Below are 20443 nucleotides of genomic sequence, written 5' to 3' on the forward strand. Positions count from 1 at the left end.
CTAAAGAGCCCTGTTTTATCTGTTTTGATCTCTGCAACTGTAAACCAACTGACCTTAAACTTGGTGTGATAAAAAGAAGAGGAATAAAATAAAATTGTTTAGAATTTTATCAAATAATAGGGATAATGTTCCTGTTGCACTATATTTCTGTGTGATGTGTAAATCTACAAAATTTCCCCAAGGAATCCAAACATAATCCAACAAATTCTTCAAAAGACAGTGTTGTACAACCATCTGAAGAACATTTTTCGGAGAGCAATCTAATTTGAATTTGAACCTTATATCAGAAAGAGAAATATTGGATTTTGCTGCAATTTTTTGACCTCTTGATTATGTTATGTGAAATGAGAGGTTTAAATGATTTTGTTAATTGTTTATACAAATCAGGCGCAGGTAGAGGACTACATGTCTTCTTCTCTTCTTTACATCCTGTTACCATCTGCTGGGGTGTAGGGCTTGAGTCATATTTCTCCATTTTCTCCAGTCTTGGGCAGTTTGGGTAACCTCCTCCCACCCCATCCCTAACACCCTGAGCTCTTGCTGAACCAAGCGACTAGAGAACTGAGAGTATATATATGTGATCAAATTGAATGTACAGTTTAAGACTATACTAGTTTAACGTGTTGATCACTTCACTCTTTTTGTTTTATAAAAATCAGCCTTACCTTAGAGTGCTTAAGTGCAAAAATAAAAATAAAATTATTTTACTAGATTTAATTGCTAACATCAATTTTACAGAGTTTAGTTCAATATTATTAAATGAAAATATTTGTGATCCTTATGTCATCAAATGATGGGCATTAAGAATCTTGGAAGGTAAATTTATTGACTAAAGAAATTTGTTAACAATTAATTTACTCTATTTAACATAATAATATGATTGAATGTGGTTTAATCTGAGTATTAATCGATTAATTTCATTGTGTGTGTAATTTCACTAATTTCCTAATTAAATATGTGTGTTTCTCTTTGCGATCTAACACCGATTTTTTTGCATATGTGAGTAATCTGTTAAACAGTGTTATTTCCTCACCTTCCCACCAAATTTGTTAGATATGTTAGTATGCAAAGACACATATAAGGCTACTCCAGTTACTGTATGCTGGAAATACCACATCAAGATTCTAAAGAAACAGCATCAATGAGGACAGATAATCACAGTCTATATCCCAGTCAATATAAGTCTAATGAAAATAACCGTGAATTATTCAAAACTCTCATCAATGTGAAATCTCTAGCAAGAATATGAACCTAATATCTACATCAAGGGCAATAAAAAGCATAAAATAAATTACAATGGCCAATGTAATATGCTATGTCGTATCACGTGAGAAATCGTGTCGTCGTAAAAGTGGTCAATACCAAACTGGATATTTGCTATAGTATTCTAATTAATAACAAAATACAATTATTATACTCATATTTAAGGATAAATTGACAATCCCAATTAAGAAGTTAACAACTTTCATTTTGCTATAACCGGAATTTAATAAATGTGATACTTTTTGTAATCTACCCTACCATTCAGAAGCCTATACTACTTTAGGGGCACAAAATAACGAGGCATCATGCCACATATACAACTACGACGCGTGATATAAACGTTAACGTGATTCTTATTTCGCAAAACAGCAGAAACGCAAATTTATTTATCTAAACATTATAAAAGAGGTCAAGTGAAACTGATATGAGATGCGAATTCTTTAGACTATGTCTATTTATACTGTCACTCACCTTAAATTGTTGACAATGAGTACGTTATCCATTTTCAAATCCTCATGGATTTGTATATTATAATTAGCGTATGTGTACGATTAAATATTACTACTTTTCAACGCGAAAGCTGTACATCATGCAAAACAAAAACTTGTTGACATTAATTAAACTGAGTGACTGACTTGACTTGACTCTTGACAAATCTTTGACAATTAAGTATAGTCTGTATGGTGCTAAATAAGTTATTTTCCACTTTTTACTTCCTCACTCTTTTTTTGATGCTTTTCGTCTCATTAGATAGAAATCAAGGTGTAAAAATTTTATTTTAATATAACTAGAGTTTTTATGCAGAATAAAATTACATATTTACAAGCTTTACCTGAGAAAGTTAACAAACAAAAGTAACGAAATTTGCGGAATTAGCTACTACCGTAACGTTTTAGGGTTACCATAGTCAAGATACAATGAATATAGTAGTTTTTTCTAAATTAATATAGTAGGTCACATTTATTGAGCTCCTGCATTAAATTAGAATATTTAAAAGTATGTATATGTTAGCTATATCAAGAATGTGAGAAATATAAAGAAGAAGACACTTTAGGTATACTACGACTAAACACAAACTGCTAAACAGAATAGGAAGATACTGCAATCAGTGTTTGTTGTAGTTGGCGAATCGATCTTTCAGACAAGTTGTACTTGGAACCGGTGCAAATCAAATTATATACTTATATTACTTAGACTTTATATTTTGAACATGCTCATGCATTGCAATTTGCATGGTATTTTAGTAGAAATTTAAATTTATTAGCAGACACCATTTTTACGTAGAAATGTCAAAGTCGAACGCAAAATACGAAAGTTACGTCAAACAAAATCCAATGATGTGAGAACACAAGAAACAGAAGTTCATTATCATATAGAACAATGAAGTAATAGATAATTCCCTAAAGAAAAATACCTACAATATGGAAAGCGTTAAGGTGTGATGTGGAATTATAAAATAATTATAAAATAACTGTTTAAAATGACTTGCTGCTTTGTGTTGAAGATGTTGAATTTGTATTTCTTGTTTCAGAATTTCTCGGTGTCTCTAATTAAAGGTTTTATAGATAGCCTAAGAGGGGTGACAGTCCTATTATACTTGGATAAAGAGATCAACGAAAAGGCCTGAGTCGGTCGCCCCATAAAGATGCAGAGGGTAAACAAAAACAGAAGGCCCCTAAAGTTCAGCAGTAAGTACCCAATCTTTTTGTTATTTTAAAATAACTGGCGTTGGGTTCAAATCTCTTTTATTCTTTGGCCTAAATAATATTTGACCTATAATAAAATTTGAACACTGAGTAAATACTAAACAGAATACAGTAAAATCTGTTATGTTGTCTATCAATTACTATAAATGTCGATATTTTTACAAAATTTTGTTATTTTACATTTTTAAAAACATTTTTATTTTTAGAAATGTGTAAGTGTACCATACAATTCATTAATGTGGTTGATGTTACTTGAGCTTATATAATTATTCTTTATCAAAACACCTTTGACATATTTTCAGATTGTTTGCCTTATCATACTCTGACTTTGATAACTATCCATTGTTGAACTATTAGCAGCTTTACTATTTAAGCAAGACATTTGGCAAAGTAGTATTCTTGTTAATGACATCTTGGTATTAGGACAAAACCAAATTTAAGTAATTAAGTTTTATGCTCTCTGGGGTATGCCCGCACAGTTTTGTCTGTACACAGGTAAACCTCGGGTAGATCAAGCACACACATGACAGCGGTAAACTTGCACAAACTTTACTTAACCATGGGACCCACATTGGCTGTACTAGATATTGATGCAGTTCTCTTAGCATTATTCATTATACAACTAATATTTTTAACATACTTTTTGAATGTAATACAATAAGTCAAACAATTTACAAGCTTTTATTTGTGACCTTCAGCATTTTTAACCACTTGTTGGTAATGTTAATGTTAGTATCTGTTTATTCTATATATATATATATGTGCCCACTGGTCACACATGGCATACATGATCATATTCAGTGGACAGTTGGACACATAGGTCAATCTAGTTAGTAGTGTAAAACATGGAAAATATTTTGATTAGTTGAAATAGCACCTGGTTGAAATTGCCTTGGTGCACCTTACATAGAAGTAACTAGTGACAATGTAATATAATATATTTATGATGTCATCCAGCCAATCTGATTGTAGTGATTATGGAAACTACATTCACCTTCATCAAGTTTAAATTTTATTAAATTTTCTAAATGAATATTGAAGTCTTGTATGGGTGACACTTGAAGTAAGGAACACAACAGTAATGAAATCAGAAATAACCATTAAAAAAAATGTAATGTCTCGTAATTCCAAATTTATGATAGATCATTATATTAATAACTGCAAAAATTTTCTAGCTGGTTATCAATACTCTTCGAGTGGTTATCTAGTAGAGGTGTTACGGAGGTGAAGAAGTGTGTGTCAGAACCGGATTCAGAACCAGATTCAGAACCGGAATTAGATTTGATTTATGTGAATTGGAAACAGAGGTAAACAAGATGGTACCTTACCTCCTTACAAATAACATATGTATTTTTTTTCACATGCCACTATTGTTGCTATTGTCGCCATCCAATTAAATTTAACAGGTACTTAGGCATTTACACAAATTAAGAACTAAACCAACCACAAAACATATTTAACAATATCACTTCAACTAAAAATTAACGATAATCTGAGCACATCTTTAGACGTAATATGTTTAATTTTCTGTATAGTATAAATGAAACTGAATACTCCGTAACATCTCTATCTATTATCTGTTTTATATTAAACAGGTTATTGTGTGTAGAAATGTGGCTAAATTACACTTTCTGTCTATTTCAGGGAATCAAAAGTACTTACTAGGGTATTGCAATCATGCATATTAAACGGCTTTATATTCTTACTCAGTATATTAGTATTTGAATATGTGCTGCTGCCTTCAATGAAGTACTTAGTAACGGTTGTGTTCGGTCACAATCCTGGCGTAGCGCACAGTGTGTGGGGCTGGATGCAGCCATTCCTGTCCATGACTTTCCGGATGATATGGGTGCTACCTTTGTTCCTCTTGAGCAAGTTGGTCAACAGCTTGTGGTTTCAGGTTGGTAAATTAAACATGTATTTCTATTTGATCATCGCAAAATATATAATTCAATATAAGAAGCACAAAAAAGTTAAATATAAATGTGATAAATTTTGCGAGTGTTGCTGGAACAGTTATGCATAATAGCAGCGTTTTACCTTACAATAAAACGCATATTAAGCGAAATACCTTATTTGAAGCCTATTTAATATATTGAGAGACAGCGATGCTGTTTGTAGATGCGTAGCGGTTCACAGCAGGTACCTACAGCTGAACACCTGTAAACAACTTGCAACTCCAGTTTTACGATTCAGGTTTCCCCTTCCCCCAGGCGACCCGTGCCGTAGGGACGGCAACGATGTTTCATCATTGGTTCTCAAAATATTAATTTAACCGAAGTTGCAATATACCACTTACCAAACGGTTGCATCATTTATGAATTCAAATGTGAAATGAAATAAAGACGTATCTTCGAAACTGAATAGTCTAAAAATGTTGTTTACTAGCAGCGAACAACAAATACCCTCAAATGGAAAAATAAATGTGCCTTGGTTTATTGCAACTGAGTGTTGTAGCCACAGGCGTAGTTAAAAATATAGGCTTCAAATAAGGTATTTCGCTTAATATGCGTTTTATTGTAAGGTAAAACGCTGCTATTAAGCTTCTGTACCGTTATTTGAAGCCTATTTAATATATTGAGACGTGTCTGTATTCGCCTGGTGGTCAAGAAACGCCAATGTGATTAATTGAATCGCCAATGGAAATAACAACTTCAAGTGCACTTCACACATCAGATACCTTGTGTACCTATATGGAGGAATGTGAATTGCAGCTGACAACAGCTGCAGTGACTGAATTGATAAGTGCACAGTGACCTATTTTTCTATTGTTGAATGATATTAAAATAAATTATGAAAAACCTGTTACTTTTTTTTTTTTTTTTTTTTTTTTTTCATCCCCCTAACAAGGTCAGGTCATGACTTATGTTTACGTTTATTTCATTATAATATTCAATTTAATACACTTAGTATGTTTTTAATGTTTTGACCCCGACTCTGCAATTGCCAGTAAGTGGGGTTATTGCAGTATCATTTCTTTTAGGGTATAAGCGAAAAACTTAAGTTTTGGATTGTGTGTCAAATTCCTCGCAACTCGTTTATCTCTTTTCAGTATCATAGAATAATCGACATAACATAGGTACATTATATTGATATATTGATTTGCATGGCACGATATTATTACATATGATATTATAGACAACAGTTAAGGAACTGATCCATTCATTAATGCCTTATCCAAATAGTCACTATTTATTTCCGGCAATTACAGCATTACATAATAGACAGTGAATATTATAATTACTGCCTTATGGCTATGACATGGCAAAATTTGGTAGCGAAGAAAGATTTCGCTCAATCGGCTACAACTTTAAAAGTGTATAACACTAATGTGCGCAGCTATTGAAAAACTTAATACCCATGGTATGACTAATGTTCCGACAATCATGGTTCTTTCGTGATGTACTTAATTCGTTTTCTGAAATCTAATTTTAGTAATTTTCTCGAGCATTCTAGTATGCCGGAAATATTCTTGGCCTCTTGGGTATAACCCATACTGAACCCATGTGTAACGTGGTTCCAATTTTATTAACGGAAATAATAATCTGGGCACGTTTGGTAAGTGCTAAAAAAAAATAATCTAATCATTCTAAAAAGTCTTATTATCATTTATATTGAGGATAAGCACACTTGTGAATTTTTCATCATTGAAATCTCCTAAGCATAAGATACTCTTTTGGTAAACGAATCTATCATCCAGGAAGGAAGTGTAAGTACCTATATCAAGTAACAAGACTATTGAGGCTTTGTATAAGTATAACATAGTCATTCGTTATACATTATGAGTATACGTATTAAGGTCATTGAATCCATGTATGAATACAGTCCTAAACAAAGTACCTCCTGTGCAATTGGTAGTAGTGGTACTACAACAGTTCAACTTTTAATTACCTTGGTTAACAGGCTACAACTTCACCTTGAACTTTTTGTCTGGAGAGTTCTCTCCCAGTTCCCTAATATTTTCTATATAATATAAAGCTACAACCCGACTGACATTTTTCAAAAAATGGGCAGAGGGGGTTTTTGCGGGTGGCAGTGTTTGGTGTGGTCGTATAGAGTTTGGTCCTGCGACCCCGGATAGATCAGACCGTCGGTCTACCGGTTCCGGGTAAAAAAATGTTGGACGGCCTGGCCAAACGGCTGGGGTTAGCCGGGGAGTCTTCGACCAAATGTCATAGAGGACCCTGGGCAGTTTTTGACGCCGCCATTTTTTTTTCAAAATGGCCGACTTTTTTTTTGTCAATTTTTCAAATTTATCGTAGAGAGCTCAAATTTTGGTCGTAGAATCTCCAAGCGGCCTTGATTCGAATGAAATAAAAAAAAATTGAAAAGTGCTACAAATGTGGGAAAACTGGCCACTTTTATTTTGTATGGCAACTTTTAAACCGTAAGAGATAGCCGGGGGGTGCTCGACCAAATGTCATACAGGTATCCGAGTAGAAAAAAGTTGCATTAAAAAAAAATTCAAAATGGCCGACTTTTTTTTTTGAAAAATTTCAAAATGGGCCTAGCGCGCTGAGATTTGGCACACGGCTGGAAGGTCGCCCCAAGATTTATAATCAAAAAGAAAATTTTGAAAAATTCAAAATGGCGGCCTTTGAGGGCCAATTGAAATTTGAGTGGAGGTTTTTCTTTTAATTACCATAGCTCCGTAACGGTACAAAGAAGTGAAAAGTGCTCAAACAAATGTTATACAGTCACCCGAGGTCCATCGAATGGCATCAAAAAAAAATCAAAATGGCCGACTTTTTTTTTTGAAAAATTTCAAAATGGTCCGAGCGCGCTGAAATTTTGCACACGGGTAGACAGCCACCCCAAGATTAGTATACAAAAAGAAAATTTTGAAAAATTCAAAATGGCGCCCTTTGAAGGCCAATTAAAATTTGTATGGAGGTCCTTTTTTTAAATCCCCATAGCTCCGTAACGGTAGGGAAAAGGTTAATAGTGCTTGAACTAATGTTGTACAGTTATCTGAGGTCCATCGAATGGCATTTACAAAATTTCAAAATGGCCGACTTTGAATTTTTTTTTTTTTTTTTCGGTCCGAGCGCTTTCAAATTTGGCACGTGGTAAGAACGGGGGCCAAAAATAGAAATGAGAAAAAAAAAATTTGGAAAAGTCTAAAACGGTGGCGAGAGGGGACAAACTCAAATTTCCCTACCAGTTTGTATGGAGGTCCTTTTTTTTAATCCCCATAGCTCCGTAACGGTAGGATAAAGGTTAAATATGCTTGAACTAATGTTGTACAGTTATCTGAGGTCCATCGAATGGCATTTACGAAATTTCAAAATGGCGGACTTTGAAATATTTTTTTTTTATTTTCGGTCCGAGCGCGTTCAAATTTGGCACGTGGAAAGAACGGGGGCCAAAAATAGAAATGAGAAAAAAAAAATTTTGGAAAAGTCAAAAACGGCGGCGAGAGGGGACAAAGTCAAATTTCCCTACCAGACTGAGGGAGCGTTCCACAGCCCAACGGTCATTGCTCCGGTCCAAGTTCCGAGCTGCGTACAGACAGTGCTCCCAAGCAAGAAAATATAAGTAAAAGTGTCTAAAAAGCGACGCGGCGGGCCGGAGGCCGCAGGCCGGACATCCTACAATCCCCACAGTAACTACGCGGAGGGCCGAAGGCCCGGAGCGTGTCTGACAGGCTCCCAAGTACGCGAAGGCCGCAGGCCGAGCTGCGGGCAGAGTGCTCCCAAGCACGCGAAGGCCGCAGGCCGAGCTGCGTGCAGACTGTGCTCCCAAGAAAACAATAACAAAAAGTATCTAAATAAGCGAAGCGGCGGGCCAAAGGCCCGACGCGTAGCTTCGAAACCCAGCGAAGGCCGAAGGCCGAGCTCCGCGTAGGGCCGAAGGCCCGGAGCGTCCCTGATCGGCTCGCCGGCGGTCCGGGAAGTTGGAGGTTACACACGACCCAATAGTAAAAGTGTCTTAGAGAAGCGAAACGACGGGCCGGAGGCCGCAGGCCGCAGGCCCGTCGTGAGCTTCTCAAGACACTTTTACTATTGGGTCGTGTGTAACCTCCAACTTCCCTACAACCCCCACAGTAACTACGCGGAGGGCCGAAGGCCCGGAGCGTGTACGAGAGGCCCCCAAGCACGCGAAGGCCGCAGGCCGAGCTGCGGGTAGAGAGTGCTCCCAAACAAAATAATTATCAAAGTGTCTAAAAAGCGACGCGGCGGGCCGAAGGCCCGACGCGGAGCTTCGAAACCCAGCGAAGGCCGAAGGCCGAGCTCCGCGTAGGGCCGAAGGCCCGGAGCGTCCCTGAGAGGGGCCGGCACGTGAGCCCGGCGGGCCGCTAGGCCCGCGGGGCGAACCCACGCGGTCAAACTGCTAACCTCAAGTGTCTTAATAAGCGTAGCGGCGGGCCGAAGGCCCGACGCGGAGCTTCGGAGCCGAGCGAAGGCCGAAGGCCGAGCTCCGCGTAGGGCCGAAGGCCCGGAGCGTCCCTGATCGGCTCGCCGGCGGACCGGGAAGTTGGAGCTTAAACACGACCCAATAGTAAAAGTGTCTTAGAGAAGCGAAACGACGGGCCGGAGGCCGCAGGCCGCAGGCCCGTCGTGAGCTTCTCAAGACACTTTTACTATTGGGTCGTGTTTAAGCTCCAACTTCCCTACAACCCCCACAGTAACTACGCGGAGGGCCGAAGGCCCGGAGCGTGTCTGAGAGGCTCCCAAGCACGCGAAGGCCGCAGGCCGAGCTGCGGGCAGAGTGCTCCCAAGCACGCGAAGGCCGCAGGCCGAGCTGCGTACAGACTGTGCTCCCAAGCAAATCAATAACAAAAAGTATCTTAACAAGCGAAGCGGCGGGCCGAAGGCCCGACGCGGAGCTTCGAAACCGAGCGAAGGCCGAAGGCCGAGCTCCGCGTAGGGCCGAAGGCCCGGAGCGTCCCTGATCGGCTCGCCGGCGGACCGGGAAGTTGGAGCTTAAACACGACCCAATAGTAAAAGTGTCTTAGAGAAGCGAAACGACGGGCCGGAGGCCGCAGGCCGCAGGCCCGTCGTGAGCTTCTCAAGACACTTTTACTATTGGGTCGTGTTTAAGCTCCAACTTCCCTACAACCCCCACAGTAACTACGCGGAGGGCCGAAGGCCCGGAGCGTGTCTGAGAGACTCCCAAGCACGCGAAGGCCGTAGGCCGAGCTGCGGGCAGAGTGCTCCCAAGCACGCGAAGGCCGCAGGCCGAGCTGCGTACAGACTGTGCTCCCAAGCAGAACAATAATTAAAAGTGTCATAATAAGCGTAGCGGCGGGCCGAAGGCCCGACGCGGAGCTTCGGAACCGAGCGAAGGCCGAAGGCCGAGCTCCGCGTAGGGCCGAAGGCCCGGAGCGTCCCTGATCGGCTCGCCGGCGGACCGGGAAGTTGCAGCTTAAACACGACCCAATAGTAAAAGTGTCTTAGAGAAGCGAAACGACGGGCCGGAGGCCGCAGGCCGCAGGCCCGTCGTGAGCTTCTCAAGACACTTTTACTATTGGGTCGTGTTTAAGCTCCAACTTCCCTACAACCCCCACAGTAACTACGCGGAGGGCCGAAGGCCCGGAGCGTGTCTGACAGGCTCCCAAGCACGCGAGGCCGCAGGCCGAGCTGCGGGCAGAGAGTGCTCCCAAGCAATTAATCAAACAAGCAAAGCAAAAAAACAAAAAAGCATAGCTCAAAAACAAAAAGCATAAGCATAGCTCAAAAACTAAAAGCAAAAGCATAAGCAAAGCACAAAAAGCATAAGCAAAGCACAACAAAAAAAGAACACCGCGGGGCCCTCGGGCCCCGCGCACCTTTAAAAAACTAGTTTTGTTAGTTATTTACCCAATATGTATGTACTTTCTGTTAAGCCAAGGATTGGCATAGGCTAACAACGCCTAGGCGGCTAGACGCACATGTGCGAAGAGTTTTATTTGTAATTTGTACACATGTTAAGCCAATGCTGATGATAGAATTTTCTTCGTATATAAATGCCTTTTTGTTTTGGGTAACCAGCTTATGAAAGTGCAAGATGTTACAATCAAATATTTTTCTCCTTAAGGATACGTATGTATGTGGGTAAGACCCGTGATTTTCATTGGAAGCATAAAGATATATAATCATTCCATTATATGGCATGACGTAGCCTTCTGGTTTTGTAATGAAGAATATGATATTGAGGTTAGGGTACCTAGATCTGTAGTTCCGAGATCTGAGGTCCAAACAAAATTTTTGAGACACTCATCAAACCCCATGGGTCATGGGCTTATTCGGCATAGCTTTAAAATTGTTTTGACGGTCCATCTTTATGTGAGTATTAAAATCATTTTGAAACCACATCAAGTACTTATCTTGCAAAATATTGTTACCAAAAACAATGATTAGGTATGAGAAATAGTTTTCCGAATACCCCATGAATGTGATATATTTATTAATCATAGAGGTTACTTTATTTAAAAACAAAACAGATTAAAAGCTGTAATATGACAGCGTTTTAAGTTTGTAGTTGGGTTTATTAACCCGTACATTTCATCACTTCTTACGTAGGTGTCCTTTTCCCCTCTTTTATTTTTAAAAACGTGTTATGGCGGTAATCTTAATCTAAAACTCATAATTTAAATACGTATTGTTTCATTCGGACTAAATAATGAGTAGACGAGTCACCCCGTGCTACTTCATGAGGATGTGAACACATTTTAATGTAATGGTTCTTTGTAACATTGGTTCAGGTCGTTTCTGGAGCCTCAAAATATGTAATAACATATCACAACTGCATTCTTACATAGCGAAAAACTATGCAAAAATGTTTGCTATTTCATCCACATAGCCAATTCCTTAAAATGTGTTCAGCCCACGTGGGCTTAACTGAACAAATTAATGACCTAAAACAGTCCAAAGCAATCTGATCTTTAGATTATTGGCCTCATGTGGCGCCGGAGCGGCCAGCGGGCTAGATAACTATTTGATTAAAATAATAGATAAATAACCCATTTAAGATGTTTGGGAAACGGTTAATATCCTGAACCAAAGAATACTGCGGCCTTGATATGCATCAACACTATCAACAGGTTTACTTAAATGATTAAATGACCTCAAATCCCACTTTAAAACCTAAATAAGTAGGCTGATAAAACCGTGGTTAATTTTGAATATTATCGTGTCAACTCACTCCGCGTCAGCGTGAGCTAGGTGTTTCAAACGTCGTTAACGTTAAAGATAACTATGTAGTAGATAACTATATAGTGGAAAAAGTTTCCACAAAAAAAGAAACCACGTTTATCAAGTCGCCAGCAATAACTGTGATAATCTTTTTAGTCTTTACCAGACTCATCATCATCCTCCTTGCGTTATCCCGGCATTGGCCCCGGCCTGTGAAGGCCTGGGGTCCGCTTTGACAAGTCTTCTCGAGACTACTTAATGATTACTGGGAAGTGATTCCGCAGTAGAAATATATAACCCCTGTCAAAATGACTTTGTAATTAACAAAGTAAGCACTTGGTACTAAGCTTAGGAGGCGTTATCATATTGTGTTGTTTCCTCCATCACACGTAAGTTTCAAAACGCCTTGCGTAGGCCGACAAAAACCGCTTTAGAACCATGCTAATTGTATTATACCTATTATACCACCTCTGCTTGATCTGCTTGTGACGCAGGATATGTAAACACGCGCCTTGCGAAGGCGGCAGGTTTTCAGCAGGCTAAATAAAATGTTTAATCGCCTTGCGCAGGCAGAAAATTGAGTCACGAAAATTGCAAGCCTTGCGCAGACTGCAAAATTTTCAGCTGTCTTAACAATCATATTATTCACACGCCTTGCGCAGGCGGGAAATATGAAAATGGGAAGATGCACGTCTTGCGCAGACGGCTGGTTTTTATCTACATAAATAGTAATACTCATAAGCCTTAATAAGCGGGAAATTTATTATCGGTACCAAAATAAATAAATAGACATTGGAGAATCTATTTTGCCAAAAACTGAGGAAGGCTTGTACTATGGTAGCAAGGCGACATATTACTCTTATTATGGACATATGTATACTTAAATACATAATAACACAACCGTAACTCGGGAAAAAATGGACGTAGTAAAAGGAAAAAGATCCATTTCATATAAACATAATTATTTGAATATAATCTCAACGTAAAAAGGGAAAAGCCATTCAAATAAAAGGCTATTTTCAGGGGATGGCTCTCTTTCGTTCAACTACGTCCCGCTATTTGTGTGCATCACACAAACATATTCCCATACTGGGATTCGAACCCAGAGCAATAGGCTCTGCAGACAGGGTCACTGCCTACTGTGTTAGACTAGTGCTTTTACACCGTCTTAACACTTGATATTTTTTCCACTAATGCCTGCTTCCACAGAATAATAATTATTATACTAGCCTTTAATATCCTTAAGCGGACTATACACAAAATAAAAACATACTGGTTGTATATTTCTTCACACCTTGCGCAGGTAAGAAGTTTTTAGTAAGCTAGTGCAATGATGCACCCTTTTACTCTGCTTACGCAGCAGCCAAGTAATCAAATTAATCAAATACGCTCGCCTTGCGTTATTAAACGCTATTATTATAGTTAAGGATTAAAGAGTGACTCTCTCGTATGCGGATTTTCTCAATTATCTTTAACCGGAACTTATATTTGGTAATTAATACAACTCTCCACATACCTGAGTTTCACTTTGTAATCCTTTACTTCCATTGGCAAGCGGCTTAGATTTGATTAAGGCATAAGAACATTACCAAACTACATTTTTCAGGGGTATCCCCGTACCGTACTGTGCATTTAAAATTGCCCATATTTATTTACGGAACATTTTTCGGATTACACAAACATGTTCCTCAAAGACGCTAATGATATAGGTTTGTTAGTTACCTTTCTTTAGAGCGGAAAGTCGATTTTAAGGCACACAGGGATCTGATATAAAAGCCAACATGATATTTAGAATCAATAAATATTTATTGACGCTTGCCAAGTCCGGCAGCTATAGGCTTTAACTTTCGACTTTTGATCTATTTCTGAATTCCGTTACAGAATATCGATCTATTTAAAGAGATTGTAAAGGAATTTTATCCCGCAGCACAGTACCTACCACAATGGGCACGCACGGAAATTATCAGGTCACAGCACAGGCTCATCTTCGGCCGCAAGGCAAAACAAACACTAATCGCGTCAATTACGACTTTAATTAGGACTGTTTTAGTCTCAAAGAGGACAAGGAGATCATTTTTCAATTTTTACTTTCTTGACCTGTTCCGTGCTTAAGACGAATCGATTCACTGAAAAAAATAACTGAAAAAGAAATAAAAAATCGCTTACTTACGCGACACGCTGCGCTCAAAGTGAATCGATCAGGTCAGCTTCTAAAACATTTAATTTATAATAGTAAACGAACGGTAAAACCGTTTTCTAAAACGATATTTTTGATTAAACTTACAAAAAATTCCAAGAATTAAAGAATTCTAAGAATTTTTTTGTAGTGAACCGAACGTTCCGACAAACAGAACGCCAATGATGAAACATCGTTGCCGTCCCTACGGCACGGGTCGCCTGGGGGAAGGGGAAACCTGAATCGTAAAACTGGAGTTGCAAGTTGTTTACAGGTGTTCAGCTGTAGGTACCTGCTGTGAACCGCTACGCATCTACAAACAGCATCGCTGTCTCTCAATATATTAAATAGGCTTCAAATAACGGTACAGAAGCTTAATATATTATTATGTAGAAGTCGAGAGGGTCTCCTATCATCTTACTAAGATGGAATATGATGTGTAAGTATCGGCCGAGGCATATTGCAAGTTTTCCTCGGCCGAAGCTCTTCTTCGTCGTCCACATTGCCGCGCGAGGATAATGCCTCGCCACGATGCTCCCTGTGTGGGCCGGGCTGTTGCCAAAAATTAGTCTGACTCCTTGACATTTAAAGATTTAGAAAATGATTTATATATTTTTCAGGATATTGCTGACTCGGCGTATCGACACCGGCGCGGGCGGCCGCAGTTCATGTCGAGCGTCAGCAAAATCATTGCAGACTCCTTGTTCAGCATATTGGTGCAAGCTTTATTTCTAGTTCAGGTATGTTACCTATGACACTGAAATTCTAAAGTTGGCTGACAGCTTACAGCGTTATTTTAAATCGTGAAGTCAATTACCATCTCATCCAAGGCGAATAGAATTTGACTAAAAAAAACCGTCAGCTGCAAGACTTGTTAAAATCCGACTTAGCATGACATTCACTGTAGTGTGAAACTGCATATTTATTTGCGAGTCGTGCTTGTTACTACGCAAAGTCATGATAAATATTCAAAAGATATTAGATAGGTACTTGCATATTAAGGTATTTATTCTGATATTAAAGTATTTTTCAATGTAATTGGTTTCAGTTTGATATTTCCGGTTATGATACGAGTTTGTAGATTATTCGCAAAATTGTTGTCGTAAGACTCATAAGTGTGTACGAAATTTGATTATTTAAAACTGAATGTTTAATTCAAAATTTGTTTTCCACAGAGTATGCTAGTCAGTATGCTTCCAATCACATACATCGGTGAGCTGCTATGCCTCGTCCACATGTGCCTGCTGTACTCGCTGTACTCGTTCGAGTACAAGTGGTTCAACATGGGCTGGGAGCTGCACAAGCGGCTCACGTTCATCGAGACCAACTGGCCGTACTTCCTCGGGTTCGGGCTGCCGCTGGCCGTGCTCACGCAGATACCCAGCTCTTATATCATAAGGTGAGCTGTTTTAAACAGAAACGAGGTGTTCCGAAAGTAATACCGTTGGACGACCGGTATGGCCTAGCGCGTAGTGACCCTGCCTGCTAAGCCGCGGTCCCGGGTTCGAATCCCGATAAGGGCATTTATTTCTGTGATCAACACAGATACTTGTTCCTGAGTCATGGATGTTTTTTATGTATATAAGTATTTGTATATTATATATATCGTTGTCTGAGTTCCTGCAACACAAGCCTTCTCGAGCTTACCGTAGGACTCAGTCAATCTGTGTAAGAATGTCCTATAATATTTATTCATTTTTAATAGCAATGAAACAGGGCTCTACGACGTGTTAGAAACGCTTCTGTCATATGTTCCGAATTAATAGCGCTATATGTGTCACACTACTGTATGCGCGAAACGCATATAGCCATGCGCGGATCGGATGATGGGCTCATGGGGACCGTGGCATGACCCCTCTGTAGTCATTTGCATGGCGCCTAGGTTGGCCATACAAATAGACCACGTGACCCCCCCATTCGGCTCTAGTATGGACTTTGGTTTTGAAGTCTGGGGCCTGGGCCTTTACCACGTGACCCCCTCCCTGGGCACGAAGCTGGATCCGCGCTTGCATATAGCACACATTCCCAAGCAATAGTGCTATATCTGTCACTCTTTGCTTACTATTAAATGACATAAATACCATGTTGAAGAAAAGTGACACATCGTTGGAAGAAATCCTATGCACTATCAATCACATTACATGCATTGGCGAGCATAGCAGCCCCGCTCACATGTGTCTGCCTGTGCTCCCTGTACTTATTGTGATGGAACAAAGTACTGCACTGCAATATGTCAAAGATGCATATAGCAGGAGCTCCAGCTATCTCCGTTGATCTTTATAATGTCTTTAGCACGCGTTCCCAAACAAAATGATGTCGCTGTTACTCTACATTTATTAACAAATAAAATACGATCAAAATATGAAAAGCTTCGAAACCTTTATTAAACTTAAGTAGAATCTAAACAGCATTCTGCAGTTCCCTTCTACCAAATAAGGTACAAAGGTTGTGATATCTAATATTGGTCTGTATTCAATGCCCTTGATCCTTATAGCCTATAGGATATGTAATATTTAAATTACCGTGTACATATTCTTCTTTTATTTACATATTTATAGCTAGTACCTATAGGTACTGTAGTTACGTATTCCTATGAACACTACGATCAACGCTATTGTATGAAAATCTTTTCTGGGATTCCACCATTTTGGGTAAATACTAGGTAGGTACAGTCAAGTTCACAAATAGGTATGTGTAAATTTTTTTCACCTTATTGCAACGAGTTAGGGTGAAGAAATGTATACATATTTATGAACTCGACTGTACAATACAATTCCAAAATAATATTTGATGTTTTATTCATTTAAAAAATCTTGTTCTTTTCAGTGGTTGTGTGTTCTCTATTTTCTTCCCGGTGTTCATACTGAGCGGTAACGAAGCGACACCGGTTATTGGAAGGTAAGCACTAACAGAAGTAATACAAATTATGTGATAATATACGTTTTCCTGATGTGTTTCTAGTCGGTCCATAGATTCCGTCCCAACCTTACCCATGTGAGTTTTACACACCACACATAGATGGCGCCACAAAAAAATGCCTTGTTGCCATCGATTATTTGTAGATTGGCGTTAAGTGTCACTTTCGAGCCATAAATCTATGTCAAAAGTGACACTTACACCATCTTCATGTTTATTCGAAAGCTACACGACATTTTTTTTGTGGCGCCATCTATGTGTGGTGTAGTGTATGCGCGTTCTTAGGTGGTCGCATTTTAATGTATGGTATGGTATGATCTTATATTTAATTTATGGTATGATGTTCATTTATTTCAGTGAGTACCCCCTCCGTCTGTTTTCGCCGGTGGTGGCGATTTCCAACGGCATGTTCCGGTTCGTGCGGCAAGGGGCCGAGGCCGTCACTCAGCGCAGTAGGTGATCTTTAACTTAGGTTAACCTTTTGACCGTCCTCCTTTGTAATCAGTGCTGGGATAATGGTTAAACATAACATAGATTCGTTGAGTGTACGGGCACAATCACAAACATCTTTATAACCTTTGGACAGGTCCGATTGGCAGCGAACAGCGATCACCGAAAAGCGATGCTGTCTAAGTGCGTTTTCACATTATCCGATCCGATATCGGATGTCGGAAGGATTTCAAAGGCAAAAATCAAAGATGGCAGCTTAAATGTATGGGATATCGATCCTACATCTGATATCGGATCGGATAATGTGAAAATGCACAAATTTTTCTATGCGGACTAGGGTTTTGTAATCAACAAAATAATAGGGCTAGCGATTAACAGTTAATATATGCAATGCATTTTTTATACGGGATTTGCATCTTTAAGTGTGTCAAATTCAACAAAATAGTTGTTGTCTCCCGTCTTCTCCGGGCTAGTCGGAACTGTTCATATTTTAAGCTGTTATTGTACCTATACATAATTATGTATTTAGAACAGCTAACCGTTATCCGTTATCCAGCACTGATTATGAGCGAGAGATTCTAGTATAAATGCAGGTTTCTATAGTTTGTAATACTAAGGCTCAAATTTGCTTTTCACTATTTTGCTTGGCGGTCAAAGGTTTGGCTAAGGCTGATGGCAAATTTTGTGTAACTTTTTAACATCGTAGCACGTAGTGTTAGTAACTATCAACATTCATGAGACGGGTAAATATTGTATTTAGTTTGATGTATGGCCATCACAAGTAGTAATTGAAGTTACCAAGTCCGTCTTTATAACACCGAGAAACATACGCCTGCCAAGGTTTCAGGCGCTCTTGGACGCTTTTCTGTAGGTAATTACCGAGAGACCACTTTTTTACACAACTCTTCGTCTATTTAATCGGTCTTTTGGCGTATCAATAAAAAAAGAAAATGACAAAAATATGTATTTGTGTTAATATAATATGTATCGTTTAACATAACGTAATCGTTTTCTTTTCTCAAATAACTGCCTGTTAAAAGGTTAAACAAAATGAGCCGCATTACACGGGAAAGGATGCCAACAGTTGGCCAAAATAATTTTGCGTGATTTACCATTTGTACCTATGTATTATGTTTAGTAATATATCGGCGTTACAGGGTTATGCTTCTTCAGTGCTATGTGTCACACTTATAGGTAACGAATACTTATACTTAAGATTGCTGGCAACCTCGTGGTACTATATAAGGGAACTACTATATTTATATAAAATACAATGTACAACTTGGCAAAAAAGAGTACAAATTAAAAAGTAGCAACATTGTTGAGTTGTCACTTTTTCTCGCACAGTGATGTGAAAGGGACGACACTACGATGTTGCTACTTTTTAATTTCTACTATTTTTTTGCCAAACTCTAGAACCGACCACTGTAGTTTGAAAAAGTCAACAATTTCATATTCCATAAATGAATTCATGTTACTTTGCAACATAACTATTGTGAAGGCTGTTAGTGTTAGATATGAAATCAAATCGTAGACATTTGCCGTGTAACCCTGTAATTAATGCATATAGTTCATAAAATTGTGATACGCAATGTTGTACATGTGATCAATTGATCATGTTTGTTGCTCATGTCTTAGTAAGGTGACCATGTCTCGGATAGTTTACAGTTCTTATACTTTAGGAATGTTTTTTTTTTACTGGCAATAATAACTATATATTATTTTGTGAATATAGTTCATCATACAGATTTTTTAATCGAGGAAAGACAAATTGTATATCCCATTTGGTGGAATAAGGCTAAGATTGTCACCATATCTTGGTGACGGATCATATACAAAAAAAAACACTGTCAAAAAATGAACTGCATTGCTACAATGGATACGGGTTAATGATTCATAAATTTCATAATTATTCAGATATACATAGTATGAGTTAGACCTGATAGGAACTTAAAGGTTATTTACGAAATTTGGCCTGTAGGAATGTCTATAGGAAATCATTCCTAACCAATCTGTACATGGTCCTTGTTTGGTTTATTGTAATGGTGCCAGGATATTATATTTCATGTTTTTTATTGTTATGAATCGCGTACATTAAGATTTATTCATAGTTTTTTATATGTATATTCTAATCATTCTCATTTAGATGTATGCTTAAATTGAATGTTAACTTTTACATGACATAACTTATTAAAATGGGACTGACTGATGAACGATTGTTTTTATTCAATAAATTCCAGACCTTTGTTTTGGGAATACAGGAGTGAAATTTGTATGTATGTAATTATAACCATCAGTTCAGACACAGCTATCCCACGTGGATGTATTATGAAAAATGAAACTAGTATATTTCACATAAACGGTATAATTATAATGTCAATTGACACATAATAATCTCAGTTCAAAATATAGAAAATAAATTTTCAAAATCTACTACGACGACGTTTTATACCCATAGATTTCATAGCAATAAAGCTAATTACAGAAAAAAAAACATTACAATGTAGGTATAAGTATGTATAACATAGTGATCAAATGACTTTACTACTACACAAACCGAGAATGGAATGACTAATTCCCAGCTGTGCCCGATGGGGACAACTGGGGTGAGACTATTCCCGTCTGTACCCGCGGGGTGAGTTATAAAAATCTTAAATACAATTCTATATGACAAGTAGAACATCTATATTTGAAGCACCTATTAAAAATAAATGTTTGATTGATTAGTTTTCAATATATATAAAAACATGCATTATGTTTCAAATAGTACCTAACATCAGGTACAAACAGAATTCAATAATTAAACAATACGAATG

The 20443-nt window shown here is 38.5% G+C and overlaps 2 protein-coding genes across 2 annotated transcripts in view; one reads left to right on the forward strand and one right to left on the reverse strand.

Moving 5' to 3' along the window:
* Positions 1–1887, reverse strand: part of LOC125226023 (ATP-binding cassette subfamily G member 4) — a 39369-nt gene extending 37482 nt beyond the window's left edge. The window contains exon 1 of the mRNA XM_048129852.1: positions 1735–1887. Coding sequence (XP_047985809.1) covers positions 1735–1766 — 32 coding nt within the window. The 5' untranslated portion in view covers positions 1767–1887. The remainder of the gene's footprint in view (positions 1–1734) is intronic.
* A 685-nt stretch (positions 1888–2572) lies between these two features.
* Positions 2573–19840, forward strand: LOC125242598 (etoposide-induced protein 2.4 homolog). Its single transcript, XM_048151390.1, is given in 8 exon segments — positions 2573–2699; positions 2795–2882; positions 2885–2951; positions 4614–4869; positions 14882–15001; positions 15437–15660; positions 17088–17159; positions 17535–19840. Coding segments are annotated over 8 exon segments (945 nt in total). The 5' UTR covers positions 2573–2684; the 3' UTR covers positions 17638–19840.
* Positions 19841–20443: the final 603 nt, after the last annotated feature.

The sequence above is a fragment of the Leguminivora glycinivorella genome, chromosome 1, assembly GCF_023078275.1.
Source record: "Leguminivora glycinivorella isolate SPB_JAAS2020 chromosome 1, LegGlyc_1.1, whole genome shotgun sequence".
Taxonomy (NCBI): Eukaryota; Metazoa; Arthropoda; class Insecta; order Lepidoptera; family Tortricidae; genus Leguminivora; species Leguminivora glycinivorella.